The sequence below is a fragment of the Oryza glaberrima genome, chromosome 2, assembly GCF_000147395.1.
Source record: "Oryza glaberrima chromosome 2, OglaRS2, whole genome shotgun sequence".
Classification (NCBI taxonomy): Eukaryota; Viridiplantae; Streptophyta; class Magnoliopsida; order Poales; family Poaceae; genus Oryza; species Oryza glaberrima.
The window spans coordinates 22,290,718-22,306,741 of NC_068327.1; the positions used below are offsets into that span (position 1 = coordinate 22,290,718).

Below are 16,024 nucleotides of genomic sequence, written 5' to 3' on the forward strand. Positions count from 1 at the left end.
CGATCGATCGATTCGATCAAGAGATAGCTAGCAATAGCTTAGCCATGGCGTCCAAGGGTTTACTCATCGTGTCCGTGCTCCTGCTGGCATCTGCTTTCCTCGCCACCTCAGGTGAAGATCATCGTATGTCGGTCGTGAACGCACCAACTGCATATATGTGAAAATTAGACCAAAGATCGATCAAATCTATATACAATATATTTATATATACACACAATAAAGATCTCCTGATCCCATATACAATATAATAAAGTAGAAAACAGAGCCACATATATAACTTTATTCTCTCACTAATATTTGTGTATGGATGGAAATGCAGAGGCTGATGACCCGGAGCCAGCGAACACTAGTCCAGGCGGCGGCGGCGGATCATCAGGTTACGGCCAAGCAGGCGGATCTACCGGCTACAACGCCGTCTCAGCCTACTACCCACCGCCAACACCTGCAGGGTGGCCAAACGGTGGCGGCTACTCCTACGGATCAGTAGGACAGGACGGCAGCTACTCCTACTCGTATGGAGTACAGTACATCAATGGCGATCCTGCGGGTTGGTCTGGATGGAACAATGTGTGGTGGTTCGACCGCCGGTGCCCATCGGGCGCTTGTTGTGCCCGTGGGTTCAACGGCGATTGCTTCCGTTGCTGCCATCCGTGGCCGTAGTACATCTTTGTGTGTGTGACTTGTAATAACGAATAAGTATATACCACTTTAATTAGCTTTATATATATCAACCGCACGCCCGTGATAATACTGAATGTGGTCTTATTAAATTACCAGTTGGAGTATTTACCAAACTACCTTGTGTTATTTGATGTACGAGTTAGATGTATCTTTATGGAATAATAATAATAATAATAACAATAAAAGGGTGGCGGAGTAATCCTATAAACTTGTACAATTTATCGATTATTTAGGACATTATCAGGGTCTCTTGAATTCCTATTGATTTTGCATGCATCGTAGCTGTGTGTGTATGTGTGTGTGTGTTAACACCAAGAGGAGGCCACGGCCCAGGAGCATTGGGATCTTTGGCAACTGCCAGCTCTCATTGTGTCGATGATTTCATCGAACCGGATGCGGTGCCCTCTCTTGATTGATTTATGCACCACCATATTGCCATTAACTTTGTTGCTTTGATATTTTATATATGGTTCATCCAGTAAGTCGTTCAGGTAACTCCTTTGTTTGTCAATTGATTTGGTTTGTGATTTTTTTTTCAAGAGTTAATATCTATTTATAATCGAAATTTGGAATGGTACGCATATGAGCTAACCGAGTTGTCGTTCTTACTACAATATTGCACTAACAAGTAAATAGTCTTTGAATACACAACACACAAAACATTTATGTACATATCTATACATATATTAGAAGTAATCATCCAAGAATCCACGCTCCAAACATTTGTCTACATATCTATACATATATTACAAATAATCATCCATAAATCCACGCTCCACTATGTATCCCAATATTTCAATGGGATATCTCAAAAGTTTATGATTGTTGCAATCAAAGCATGGTCAAAAGAAATTTCCTCATATTCTCCCTCAAAGCATGTGCCTTAGCCTGATCAATAAATTTGGATGTTTCCTTCATAAATGTAGGATGAGTTGTTCGAAAATCTTGTACATCCATACCAATCCATATATACATAGTCACAGTACAAAAAAAATTAGAACGCAGGTATTTCTTAGAAAACATGAGTATTTCCTCAAAATTAATGCAACATTACATTGATTGAAGTAGTATGTACTAGTGATTACAATACTCCCTCCGTCCGAAAATATAAGGGTCTCACAAAAACCCTTATCTTTTGGGACGGAGAGAGTAACAATTTTCTCATCGTAACATTGTATTTGAGCTAGATTTTGAAAAAAAAAAGGCTCAAAAAAGTCCTCTTATAGAAATGCGAATTGTTTGCATTGCTCCGATGAAATTTGAAATAAATGGAGGCAAATGAAAAAGGTAAGCAAGTATGTTACCTTTCATACCAAAACCAAGCAAATATTTCAAGTTGAACCCCCCTCCCCCCCTATTTGCTACTTTGTTTTGTAGAGAGAAACTTCGGATTCAAATGGCTCCAGCTTGGGCTAGATGGAGATATATAGGTCATCATCGTGCGCGGGCCGCTTAAGGGGTTGCATGTGATGATGCACTGTCGCATGTGGCCCCTTAAGCGGCCTTCAAGCGATAATGGTTGCATTATTGCATGAGGGCGACTTAATGCGATATTTTGTGCGGCACCTTAAGCCGATCACATGCGATAATGCATCGATTATCGCGTGCGGGTAGCCACATGCAATAAAGCATGCGGCCTATCAACCGAAGAGAAATAGGTGCTATAGGATGAACATAATTGCTTGTGTTTATGTACAGATAGAGGATAAAAGAAAAGTGGGCTACATATTTGCAGCTAGTTGCAGCTCGAGCCTCAATAAACTATGTGAGAGAAATAGATGGATTCAGTATTAATCATTATATATATACAACTCAATATTGTATGAGTGAACTATTAGATTGACTATAAATGATGTTTTAATTTTTAGAGTCAGTAGTTGGCTATATTATTAAACTTGCTCTAGCAAGGGAGAGTACAAGACCACATATTCGACGCAGTAACTTTTTACATTTCCTAACGTAATTCAGCGCGTGGGAACACGTCATGTACAGTTTGCGCCAGCCTGAAAATAATTACTTGATCCAGTTTCTCTTTGGAGAAAAAGGCAGACGCTATGTTCCGTGAAACACACACGGGATTTGAAATACGAATAGAGCGTACTTTCCTTTTTGTAAAACTCATGAACTGTACGAATACGTATGCACTAAAAGTTCAGTTATATGGCTGGCAAAGCAGAGCATATCGAGTCATGTAGTCAACTGGAAACATGGCACATATATATCGATCGCGTCTTCAAACTCCCATCGATCGAGACGGCGTCAACGCGGTGAAAACGCACGCGCACAAGTACGATCCGGTAGCCATCATGTCATCAGTTGGCAGCCGGCCGGCCTCGTGCGTTCAGTAACTGAATTTTCAGTTGTTGCTTTATTACGTTGGCTATAAATATACGCTCGGTTTGCATGGATATCTTCTCATCATCACACAGCAAGTAATTCGATCTTAATCTCATCACATTCAGTGAGAAGAGAAGGGATATAAACGATGGCGTCCAAGGGTTTACTCGTGTTCACTCTGCTGCTCGCTGCTGCCTTCCTCGTCAACTGCGCTCGACAAGAACCTCGTACGGGACGCAATTAATTAACTGCATGCACGAATTAGCTAATTAAATGTCCATGTTAACATCCATGTTTGTTGTTTTTTTTTTCCTTATCTGTAGCAGCGCCACAACGCACAAAAGCGTTCATCCATGACAAATAAATCATCTGCTTTATATATACTGCATATGCGTTCAGTGTTCTTTTCAGATCTGATCTGAAACGTACATATGCGTCTGCTATATATACTTTTCAGATCAGAACTCACGTTTATATGTACGTGCAGAGCCCAACGAGGGACCGACAGCTGACCCCGACGCCGGCGCCGGCGGCGACCACGGAACGTCATCGGGCAACGGCAAAGCGTCGGGCCATCGGCCGCAGGCGAAATTCGGCGGCGGCTGCTGCTGCGGCGCCGGTTGCAGCGAGCAGTGCGCCGAGTGCCCTCGCCCTCCACATCCACCCCCATCTCCATCTCCATGCGTCCATCCCCCCTGCTGCGAGTCGGCCGCCGGCTGCTGCTGCAATGGATGCAGCGGCGGCGGTTGCGGTGGTGGTCAGTGTCCGCCATCTCCGTCATGCGAGAATCATCATCCTCCCTGCAAGCCGGGCTGCTGCTGCTGCGGATGCAGCGGCGGCGAGTGCCCTCCGCCTCCATCTCCGCCGTGCCAGCATGAGTGCCCTCCAACTCCGCCATGCGAGCATCCTCCCTGCAGCGAGTCGGGCTGCTGCGACAAGGGTTGCAACAGCTGCTGCAACCGGTGCGGCGAGTACGGACAGTCCCGCCCCTAGACACGTACAAAAAATGCTACAGTAGCTACTACCGTCCCGTTACGTACGTACGTACGTGATACTAATAATAACTACGTACTGCTCGTATTAGAGGGTACTTGCTTGTTATCTGCTTGAATAAGTTTGGGCGTGCATATATATATGTACGTCTCAGTCTGTGTGTGCCGGGTAGTTATTTCCAATTAAGTGCGTTTAGTTTTACCAGTAATTTGTATGGTGTGTACTCGTGTGTTCTCGTAGCGTATTGTAAGTGGATCACGTGTGCTATTTATGAATAATAAAAGGGGCGGTGGAGCAACGTGATGCTTATATTCTATATTTTTTAGAAATAGAAATAGATTACATCTTGACCGGTTTCTATCATAACGCACATAATGCAGATATAATAGCTTTATTGCAAAAAAAAAACTTTGATAGAAAAGACTTATAACAAGATGGAAAATACCCCCAACTTCAATTCCTTGCCATTGCATAGCATTAATAGAATTATACAATTCTAGGGAGAATGCTCCCACCCAGGAGCCCGATTCCAGCTAAAAAAAATCAGCCACCAAAGATAACCTCCCTATTTTTCTCTCAATTCTAGCCACACATGCACGCAAAGCCTCTACACCTTCCTACTCCTCTCCAATAACTACCAAGAGCAAATCTTTAAAAAAAATTCTCCTAAACTATGTACCCGATTTAGGATCTAATTATACTATTATGTTTGTTGTAATTAAATTTTTACAACAAGATCTTGCATCATTATATTATGAGAAAAAAGTATATTTTATTTTTTAATGGATGTATTTTTTTTAATTTTTCAATGAGTATTCATATTATTTCACTAGAACATTTACCGATGTTGCATGTGATGTTCTTTTGGATGTTTTCATCAATTATTTTATGATGTTTCAACCACTACGAATAAATGTTTCGTGTGTGATCTAAAAAAATGTTTCAATAAAATTAAGTATATGTAAATATATAGTATGTTATGTATGAGTTCTCTTATGTTTCACTCGTTGGGACTCAATGTTTCGGGCAATAGTTGTCGGTGGTGCAGTTGGTGTTTTTCAAATGTGGCATCTCTCTGAAATATTTTATAAATTTATTTGAAACATTTTTTATAAGCAATGAAACAATACTCGATTTTTTATGAATATTGTTTATCAAAACATAATCATGTAAGATCTTATTGTAAAGATTTAATTATAATGAATTGAATGGTATAATCAGTTTATAGATTGAAAATACAATTTAAGAGAAATAAATGTTTAAAGATTAGAAAAAAAAAATGTTGTTACTGAAAAACAAAGGAGAGAGAAAGAGGGTTTGCATGTGCACGCAAACAGTGGGCTTGAGAGTGGGCTTGAGAGGAGCCAAGAGGTATCCTGATAGCAACGGGGTGCCCGATCTTCCTTCAGGTGAAGATAACTATCGATTTAGTGAAAACTTGATACACACGATCCGGCTTTCGATCAACACAATCTGAACCCTGCAATCACAGCACCACATCTCCTCTGGTTATCAACTGTGCCGAAACCCGATTGACCTCACCGAGAAGGCTAATCCTTGCAGGTGAATCGAAGAACACAAGCAAGAACAAGAAAAATAACAACCCAATTACAGATGAATGATTATTCAATAATTCGAAGTTGGGGTTTCACAAACCGATCTAGTAGCGAAATTGCGATGGCAGAAGTAATCTAAGCAAAACCTAACCCTAACTCAATGACGGCTACTAAATATATAGGTTCTATGGTTGACTTTAGACCCCTGGACGCGTCCCTATTAGACTCCGACACGATACACGGCCCAACGGGCCCAAAGACGGTGACGCGGCACCCGGACAGATTTTGAACATCTTCTTGATTCTAATATTCCCGTTGACTCGGAAGGAATTTTGATGTGGGACCAGATCCATTGGAAATGTGGTCTCATTAGCTTTCCATACATATGTAGAACGTTGAAATCGGAGTCCAAATGCAACTTGAGCGACGAATTTAGTGTGGACTTCTCCTAGAGCCCGAAGTGAACTCAAACTTGATTTGAGTCGGACCTCCATCTTGACTTGAACATCCATGATGACCTTGTCCATCTCCTAGCCTCTCTCCAAGTGCTCCATGGTCCTCTCCATGGTTTCTAATCATAATTAAATCATTAGGTAGCAATCTATTCTCAAGAGTATATAAAGAAGTACTTAGGAATGAGCTCACCTATAAATTTAATTGCCGGGCGTGAGCTCTAGTGATTGGACCTTACAAAACAACTTGAGGAGTAGCGTGTGTATCCAAAGGAGTGATGTCCTCATCATCTCCCATGCATATAGGCCGGAGACGTATGGAGCGCTTGATTTTTTTTGCCGAATCGGGCACCCAATCCAAAGTTTTGATCTCCAAATTCTAGCCAATACTCTATCTATCCTAGTTTGATCATCACATAAGGTGTTTAAGGTCTTTCAAAAATAATCATCCTCTAACTACTGCATATTTTTTTAATTGTGTCAAGAGTAAATGAGCATCATTGAATGCACCGCATGCAACCAACCAAGATTAATTTCTATTGGTCCAACTACATGCGATATTTAAAACTTGATGCAATCCACGGAACACAAAGCGACGTAGCATCTTAACCGATGAGAATTTATTACACAATGATGAACGTTTTATTGTCCTTGGTCTCTACACTCTTTGTTTAGGTGATGATCAAAATAGGATAGAGGGAGTAATTATTAGGACACTACATCACATCTATAGTGAAGCCTACTTTTGAGATAGGTACATTCTACATATGACATGCCATGTATTTTTTTCATGTATATATCTTTTGTTATAAACTCTTGAAAGTGCGGCATATTCATCGACCTACCATAGGACCTTTCTTGAAACACAGAAATTTTACAGGATTTTCACATAAATTAATTTAACTCCCATGATATTTGTCTAAAATCCTCTATTCTGAACGATAGCAAAGAGGGAAAGTAAGAAACGCTCTTTATACAAGCTCTCCAACTTAATAACGCGGGGTAGTAGCTCGCATAAACTTTGTTTAGCATGCAAAGAACGAGCCAAATTTAGACCAAAACCTCCTTCTTTGAAGATAGCGTGCCATTGTCAAACAGCTTCCCAAGTAAACCGGCAATTTCTTTACCGTGTACAGTGTACACATAAGTTAGTTGTTACAGTCTCATCAAGTTGTCAGATTGGAGACACCATCTTCGATACTTTCCTCTTCCTCGTCCTCCTCAAAGTCTCCTTCCTCGTCTTCCTCCTCTTCCTCTGCGAGGGTCTCCTGTGGCACTGGTTCAGGGACTTGGTAAGGTCCATGTTTCTGCAGACTCCAATACATGATGCTTGCAGTAAGAACCAGGATCATCTTTGGATTCACCTGCCACAGGACAAATAGAAAGCACAAATTACTGCCTTAACTTTGGGTTGCCAATTAGTCGCCAAGCTAGAAATTACGCGAAAGACTAGGATAAATTTCTTGGTTTATTCAGTGAAGTTTTGAAATTCATTATCTAAGTACTGTCAAATATTGCCATGGATCTAAGAACCATTGAACCAGTTTCCCTGTGTTTACCTCCATTATGTCCTCTGGCAACATGAAGAGGGTGCACCCAAGCTTCCTAGCAACACTGATGGTGTAAGTGGCATTTGATTTCTTCTCTTCATCTGTAGCCAATAAAAATAAAATGAAATAATAGGTAATCGTGAAGCAACAAAGGTTAAAACAATGAAAAATCTTAAGTTGAAACAAGAATAGTGTGCAGGAGACCAATGATACACACCATCCTCCCCCTTCTTCACCATGCTCAAGTCAACATGCCTGTGGTTAACAGCGTGGAGAAGCTCTAGGAAGAAAACTCCATTTGCTATGCTTTTATCCTAAAAAATCAATGCGTATTACTGTAAGGTCAGCCGATGAGACAATTGCTAAAATTAAGTGAAACAGGGAAGGTTGACGAACCTTGAAGTTTTCAATACAGGATGTTTTGCCTGATTCCTTGACCTTATTATTTGCCCAAATGAGAATATCAGCATCGGTTATCTCTTTGTCTTTGGAATGGGTTCTCAGGTTTTTTAGCAATTGTAGGATACTAGTCCTCATGAGTTGCCACAGGAAAGCTTGAAAATGAGAATTAAGCAAACGTCAAGGCCAACATAAAAATCAATTACAAAGTCGAAAAATACCAATTCAATGGATTATTTTTTAGGTTTCTTTTACCCATTTATTTCTCTCATTTCCCCCCTCTTACATGAAATAGCTGCCAATGATTATCAATACCCCTTACATGCAAGTGCCATCCTCAGATCCTCTATATGAGTGTGTGTTTGTGTGTGTGTTTATTTTCCACAAATAAATACTTCAGTAAAATCAGCTACAAATGCATGGATATAATATCTGTTTGCTCCATTTTTGCAGGAGAAGAAACTGTCATCCATATTGATTAATAATGTGACAAGGGTTCAAAACAATATTGTAAGGAATGTAAAAGCAACTGAACTATATGCAGTAGTTTACCTAGAATTAGCTTCTTATTTCCTTGAACAATGTCATTTCCTGAAATGTTAACCACAGAGAATTTTAACTCCTTTCCGATTTCGATAACCTGGTTGCCGTTCTCCACCTTTCTAAAAGGCATAATGATTGGTGGCTTAGAAGCTTGCTTCCAGTTAACTATTCCTGGAGAAATTTTGTCAAGAACCTCTAACAGGACCCATCTGCAAAAATACTTCCCTCAGATACCAAAATATAAATCAAGAAAAGTCATGATGTAGTTAAAGATGGGACTTACCCAGTCCTTACATCCTCAAACAAATTGTTAACATAAGTTGCAATTCCAAGGCTGTTGATCCACAAACGAAATGCTCTCTCTTCCCTGGTTGCTTCAACGTCATCTGGAGTGTCTTGAACAACAGGAGCCACATTGTTGTCTGACAGGCCATTTCTGCAATCATTTCGTACTATGCATTAACAAAGAGGAAAAGGATTTTAAACTGTTAGAGTATATGGTTTCTGCAATAGAAAACGTCTGAAATTTCTTTGTGGTTAAGACAGATAAAAGAAGATCAAATCCTAACAAATTAATGATGTATTGTGAGTCCTTGCCTGAGGTGAACAAAATTATTACTAGATACAAAAGATCGGTTCACTGCACTGCACTTACCTGTGGTGGAATATTTGAGCAACAAAAGCCAAGTTGAGATTTGCAGAACCCTCCACAATATCTTTAGACGTTACATATCTAGTACACTCGAGCTTTTCTGCAGTTTCAAGAACTTTCTTTGCCCTTTCATTAGGATCTGAAGTTTCTATCATGGTTGTGGAGCTAAGTTCGGGAGCTAGGGTGTTGAGAAGGTAAGCATATGCTTCGCCATCCTGCAATTACATTATTCATAAGAAACAAAATAATGAAACCAAATATAAAGAAGCCGTTACATTTTATTAGCATTTTCTAGAATGTGGTTGTGATATAGGAAATTCCACCCCTCTATCATAAACATGGCACAACAGTAAAAAGAATATCTAAGCTATAAGAAGATATTCTAAAGGCTGCGCATTGTCCAGATCTATGTTAGAAAAAAAAATTATATTATGATATATTCATACCTTAACATCAGTAGAGAAGTTTGTCACAGTTTTCTTGTACCCCGCTTTCTTAAGATGAAAGTTCATCCATTTGAGCAACATCTTATCTGGTGCTAATGTGACTAGCTCCTCTGCTTCCTGTATAATATCATAGCAACATAGATTTGACAGATTATGTTCAAGAAAATCCATGCATAAACAGTTAAGTACTTCATTATTCAAAGTTCAAACCTTGCTATTATCATCAGCCACCAACTCTGCCAACTGAGGTGTCTTCTTTAAATTCAGATCAGCTAACAGTTGTATCTGTGAAATGAAAATCATAATAAATGACCAACTGAAATTGATATGAGATGATGTGGCATGTGCATTTTTGCTGATTTTTCTATTTAATATTGGACATGGTGGTGGCAAATTGACAATTATCACATACCTTTATGATTTGGGATAACAAACCAAGAACTAGATGAGGCTGCAATAAGAAAGATATTTCAGTGATCAAAACAATGTTAACAATTTAGTCATACTCCATATAGTCACGAAAAATGTGTTGTAGACATACATCAAGTCAGGATTTGAAAACTTTGTGAATGAATATTTGTTTATAGTAGTTCAATGGATACAAGAAAATCATCTATAGACTCTTCTTGGAAAATACTTTCATGATATTTTAATTTATTGAGTTTTAAAAATACAACGGAAATCAGTGGTCAAAGTTACATTTGAAAGACCATGTCAATGCCTCACATGACATGTTTTCATGATGAGGGATAGATAAAGTACAGTAAAGTAACTAAAGTACCGGTAACTTTTATACTCATCGAATAATCGGTTAATACAAAAAAGAAAACTTCCTAAATATCATTGACATGGAATACAACTTCAAACATTCATTCCATGATTTTTTTTTAGTTGCCTACATTGCATTTGTAGTTATGCCAGCCTAAAAATAGCATCATTATAAAATGTGTTTTTTTCAGATAAATCTCTATTGCTTTACTAATTTTGATAGGATGATGAGCCACAAGGGAACATAATGAATTGAATAATTAAATAGTAAAAAGTAAGGAAGTCATGAGAACTATTCGAAGTTTGCAAAGTTTCATCAAGGAAAATAGTAGCACAAAAGACATACTCTAGCTTCAATCAAGTCCTGTGTGCCAATGTTAACAACAGTGCAGCCAATGGCCTTTGCAGAGTTAAGACAAAGGGTGTGATTCTCATTCCTCTCCCACGGGTTAGGGTCCTTCTTTGTATTGATTGCTCTCTCATCGATTGTACCCGGAACAGCGACATTGATCAACTTGCTGATTCAGTGCATGATAAGGAAATAACTGCCTTAGAGAACAGTTACCCTTGGATCAAAACGACGAAAATATCGTCGTACTAAAATAATATATATGGACACTGACAAGAACAAACTAACCAAAGTAGAACACCATCCCGGACAAGATTAAATATATCATTTGTGGATGGATCCAAAGGTAAGAAATTCTTCAGGAAAGAATCCTCTCCCAGGAAATTGTTGATGTGGTTGACATAAGATGTTTTCTCAGACTCATTAATGACGTGCAAGAGAGTAGTTGTTGAGGCCTTCAAAAAAGACACAGATCCCTTCAATTTCTTTTTGCCTCCTGTTTTGCTGCTCCCCTTTGCTTGAAGATTTAAGTACTCCTAATAAAGTGCAACCATCAACGAATTTATTTCCCAAATATAAATGAAAAATCATAACTAAAAGTATTAGATAAGTCAAGATAATCCACTGTACCCTGAGGAATGACTCGAACTCTATTGTTTGGTTCATATCGGGATAAGACTCGCCTAAAAAAGTGCTAATCTCTTCCTCAGATAGAACCTCATGGATGCCCCTAAGCTTCTCCATTACCGGTGGCAAATCTTTTACAGCTACATGATCCGCATCCGATTTCTTCACGGACACAAACTATAGAAGTGAAACATAAGAGGTAGCAATGTGATTGTGCAATTATGGAATAACAGAATTTTTCACATGGATGAAATCCCCCCTGGTGCTTACTTTGGTTTTTAGAGTTCGTAGCTGCACTTGGGTGAACTGGCTCTGAAGCCATGGATCTGACACAAGAACCCCAACGAAGCTAGACATTGCCTTCCAAAATCAATGTATTCTTGTCCCTAATTATTTCTCACACAAATTCCTCAATTCTTGCAGACCTGGAACCATCCTTAATCGATTAGACTAGGCATCAATCTCTTACAATTTCAGCGTAATATTTTGCAATATTCATCAATACAGATAAACGAAGGTTACTTGCAACACCCATAAAAGGAAGATAGAACAAATCAGCACCAAACCTTTCTATCAAGAAAAGAAAATGGGGGCAGATTTCGCTTCCTCTTCCTTCCTCCCAGCTCTCGAAATCATTCACTCCATACACATTCCTTCCAGCTCCCGAGCAAACCCCAAGAATGGTGGGGAGGGGGACGTGTGGTTGGATTGCGGGAAGCCATAGGGAAGAAGAAGGGCTAAAATTTGTGACGCGAGAAAGTAACCCCGCGAGAGAGGAAGCTAAAAAGGCGGCTCCTTTCTTGGTCCCCCGCAAACGCCTGGAATAGCAAAAGAAAAAAAAAAAGAAGGCCAATCTTAGAAGATGGAAACTTGTTGCTACTCACTCGGCATCATCTTCTCCTCCTTCTTGAGAGAGATGCAACACTCGGAATCTACTTCTCTGCCATGGCGATTGGAGTGGAGATGAATGAACAGAACGCCGTCTTGAGAATGCCTGGAAAGAAAAAAAAAATCCAGTTGAGGATGTTAATTGAAAAATTAAAAAAAAAAGAGTATCTTCGAAAGATTTTTATTATCATGTCATACAGATTTTTAATTTTTGAATTAAAATCCAATAAACACAATAGAAGTAAAAAAAAACAACTAAGAAACACCATAATGGACCCTAATTACCATATCTTCGAGAAAAAGATCAAATCCAATATAAATTTTAAAACTTACACGTGAAGATACAAAAATTTACACGGTAACTTACAAAAATTACAATGTAAGTTTCATAAATTACACTGTAACTTATAAGAAAATACACTGTAAATTTGAGTGAGAAAATGGGGTGAGAGATAAGAAAAAAATCTTTCAAGTGAGATATAGCAAAATCGAAAAAAGAAATAGCTTCCCTGCAGTTTGGGCCGGGCCTAAGAAACGTGGCTGGCCCAACAAATGCTACACCTGGACCTGAGAAGGGCATGACGTCTCCAGTTTACCTTCTTTTATTTTTTTTACAAACTCCAGTTTACTAATGATATTCGGGGAAAACTCATTGCTGCTTTTTTTTCTGATTTTTTTTGGGAGAAAAAAAAAACATCATTGCTTTATTGCACTGTTTCCAACAATAATTTGATTCGCCTATGGATATATTCTTTGGATTTGGGTTAGGGCATTCCCAACCTAATGACTAGGATGGTGTCCATAGCATTAAATAAGTTGCCACCTAGAAAAAAAAATTGATGTGGCAAGTGAGTAAATGAGAAAAAAGAAGGAAACGATATCTTGCATAAAACATGGTTTCTACACAACATCCAATACATCATATGAGATAAGTAGTATTAAATTGAAGTATAGAATAGTGGTATTTGCATTGAAAGAATAGTGTCTAGTACTAGTTTCTTGATGATGTGAAGTTTATAAAAACCATGTCTAGTTACGGGTTGGGACTACCCTTAGTCTAGTACGTAACAGGGCTACTCCGTCACAATGATTCCCAGCAGTTTGGGCCGGGCCTAAGAAACGTGTCTGGCCCAACAAATGCTATAACTGGGCCTGAAAATGACATGACATCTCCAGTTTACCTTTTCTTTTTTTTACAAACTCCAGTTTACAATAATATTCGGGGAAAATTCATTGCTGTTCTTTTATGAAATTTTTGGGAGAAAAAAGCAGCATTGCTTTATTGTACTGTTTCTGCAACAATAATTTGATTCGCTTATTGATGTATTATTCCTATAAAAAACCAGTCTAACACCGAATATGACACATCCTAATACAACAAATCTAGATATACATATGTCCAGATTTATAATACTAGAATGTGTCGCATCCACCGGCGGATGCGGATGCGGATAGTATGAGGCGGACGCGGAAATGGTATCTCTAAAATCCGGCGGATGCGGATTATCCGATATTTTTGTCGGATAATCCAAAATTATCAACATATATATATATATATAATCACTCTATTTGTTGCATATAACATAAGTTGGTACATCCAATACCCTAATTCATCAATTAACATAGTAGATCTTTTAGTCTAAGGCTTTTATTGTCTCATGTCACACTCATGTAGCTATATTTTTTATATTATGAGCATCATGTATTCATGTTGTTTAGCACTTAATTATATAATTATTACGATGGGTCATTTGTTGATTATTGTATTATTGTTCCTTGATTGCTAACTCAATGTTGCATTGATTGCATATATACGTAACATCCGATAAATTTAATCCGTTTTCGAACCAATTCCGTACCGACTCCGCACCATTTCTGACATCCGAAACAATCCGCTCCGCATCCGTACACTATCCGCACCCGCTCCGAATCCGCTTAAAAAATACTCCCTCCATTTCATAATACAAGGGACAACCACTTTTTTTAAGATGTTTCATAATATAAGGCATGCATGCATGTAGGCAATTAACTATGGCCCATTCTCCATTAAATTATTACTTTTTTAAATCCTCCACTCTCATGTTCTCTAATTATATTGGATGCATGCATTGTATTTATTAGGATGATCCAAACTACAAGATGATAATAATTATTTTTCTTGGTTTTTGAGTTAGGGGTGGTTATGCCTTATATTTTGGAATGGAGGGAGTATAGTTTAGGATATGGTATGACCGCTATCCGTCCGAATACGCTCCGTTTTCACCCCTACACAATATTACCTACAAAAATTTCAATTATACGGTACCCATCTATTCATCTCACGATAACATGATTTTATATGGAACCAAACACTTTTTTTTGGGTTTATCTCCACCTTACAAATTTGGATGATGCAAAAACTTGGCCACTTTCATACTACCAAAGTTTTCGGGGTGTGTCAGTCCAAACCAACCTAAAAATGTAGCGTTCGCCCATTAATATCGGCCATTCCTAAGATCAAGGCTAATAATATAGCCGACTTGTTGGCTATAAGGTTATTTGTATTCTTCTCTTAGTCTATCCATATAATAGTTAGCTCTTCACAATTAATACAGGGTCCACTTGTCTCTCTCACAGAGTTTCTTGGTTCTTGTGTCCAAGCCGGCTGTAAGTTTACAGCCCGCTTCTCCTCTCTCTCCTCTCTTCTCTCTTCCACCTCAGCATTTAGCCGGTTTATAGCCTACTATTATACTTGCTCTAACACCTGCAGTTTGCCTTTGTGCTTTCCCTCGAGCTGACATTTTTGTCGCAAAGGCAAATTAAAATGGTCAATTGGCATCACATCACTTTATAATTTGTATACACCACTTTGCATGTGTCAAGAATAACCATGCATATTACTCCTACCTTAGATGGTTAGACCTATCGGATAAGATTAATTGACATGGGCTACATTTGTCAAAGTTAAAGGAGCATGGTTGAACCCTATGAATCCACATCCGCCGTACATATACCATTCATTTTGTGAAGATTATAGTGAACAAATGAGACTATACAAATGCACCAGTAGCTCTGCTACTAAAGCCAGACAAACTATATCCTAAGTTGTGTCTGATACAAATGTGAAGCTTAATTGGCCCACAACCGATATGTAATCCTGTTTGTGTTTTTTTAGCGGCAATTGCTAATTGCTTATTTGACCCTGTTTTAAAGCTTAACTACCAATATGACCCTACTTTTTCTAGTTTGCTTATTTGACCCTACTTTTTTAAAACGAACACTCCATTTGGCCCTGTTTTTTAACACTGTTAAGTTTTCATTTTTTAAAAAATAAAGAAATGCAATTATTTTTCGTAATGACCAAAATACCCTTGACCAAACCCTATCCATATCTACGTCTCTCCCCGTATTCCGTCTCTCTCTCTCTGAGTGCTGGCGGCGGCGGCGACTCGTGGAGGGAGAGCGGTGGAGACCGTGAGGTGCGGCGGCGATGGCTCGTGGAGGGAGAGCGTCGGTGACCGCGAGGTGCTGCGGCGGCGGAGCTGGCTCACGGAGGGAGGAGCGGCGGCGACCGTGAGGTGCGAAGGAAACGGCGGTGGCGGCCATGGGGGGATCCGTGCCGGCGCCGCCGTCGTCGGTCGTCTTCCTCGTCGCCGAGCCGCTACTCCTCCGCCGCCAGCGGAGGGCCGCCTTGTCGCCGGTCGTATTCCTTGTCGCCGAGCTACCGCTCCTTTGCAGCCACCGACAGAGGAGGGCCGCCTCGTCGCCGAGCCGCCGCCGCTCCTCCGCAGCCCTCCGCATCCG

General features: G+C 39.5%; 3 protein-coding genes across 4 annotated transcripts; 2 read left to right on the plus strand and 1 right to left on the minus strand.

Annotated features, from left to right (window-relative positions):
* The first annotated feature begins 44 nt into the window (after nt 1-44).
* LOC127762592 (glycine-rich cell wall structural protein-like) lies at nt 45-660 on the plus strand. Its single transcript, XM_052287082.1, has 2 exons — nt 45-123; nt 320-660. Exons 1-2 carry the CDS (start codon nt 45-47, stop codon nt 658-660), a joined length of 420 nt encoding a protein of 139 aa, XP_052143042.1.
* Nucleotides 661-3,166: 2,506 nt separating this feature from the next.
* LOC127761327 (uncharacterized) lies at nt 3,167-4,260 on the plus strand. Its single transcript, XM_052285600.1, has 2 exons — nt 3,167-3,245; nt 3,506-4,260. Exons 1-2 carry the CDS (start codon nt 3,167-3,169, stop codon nt 4,009-4,011), a joined length of 585 nt encoding a protein of 194 aa, XP_052141560.1. The 3' UTR covers nt 4,012-4,260.
* A 2,808-nt stretch (nt 4,261-7,068) lies between these two features.
* Nucleotides 7,069-12,336, minus strand: LOC127761326 (fimbrin-5-like). Of its 2 annotated transcripts, none has more exons than XM_052285599.1 (15): nt 12,238-12,336; nt 11,624-11,778; nt 11,357-11,530; nt 11,015-11,262; nt 10,724-10,895; nt 10,022-10,060; nt 9,820-9,894; nt 9,610-9,726; nt 9,167-9,378; nt 8,795-8,947; nt 8,521-8,720; nt 7,966-8,123; nt 7,787-7,883; nt 7,579-7,670; nt 7,069-7,383 (listed from the first exon to the last, which is right to left on the minus strand). In XM_052285599.1, the coding sequence occupies exons 2-15, from the start codon at nt 11,708-11,710 to the stop codon at nt 7,186-7,188; spliced, it is 2,022 nt and encodes a 673-aa protein (XP_052141559.1). In that variant the 5' UTR covers nt 11,711-11,778; nt 12,238-12,336; the 3' UTR covers nt 7,069-7,185. The 2 variants fall into 2 exon arrangements, with proteins under 2 accessions (XP_052141559.1, XP_052141558.1); XM_052285598.1 differs by lacking the exon at nt 12,238-12,336 and adding an exon at nt 11,920-12,195.
* Nucleotides 12,337-16,024: the final 3,688 nt, after the last annotated feature.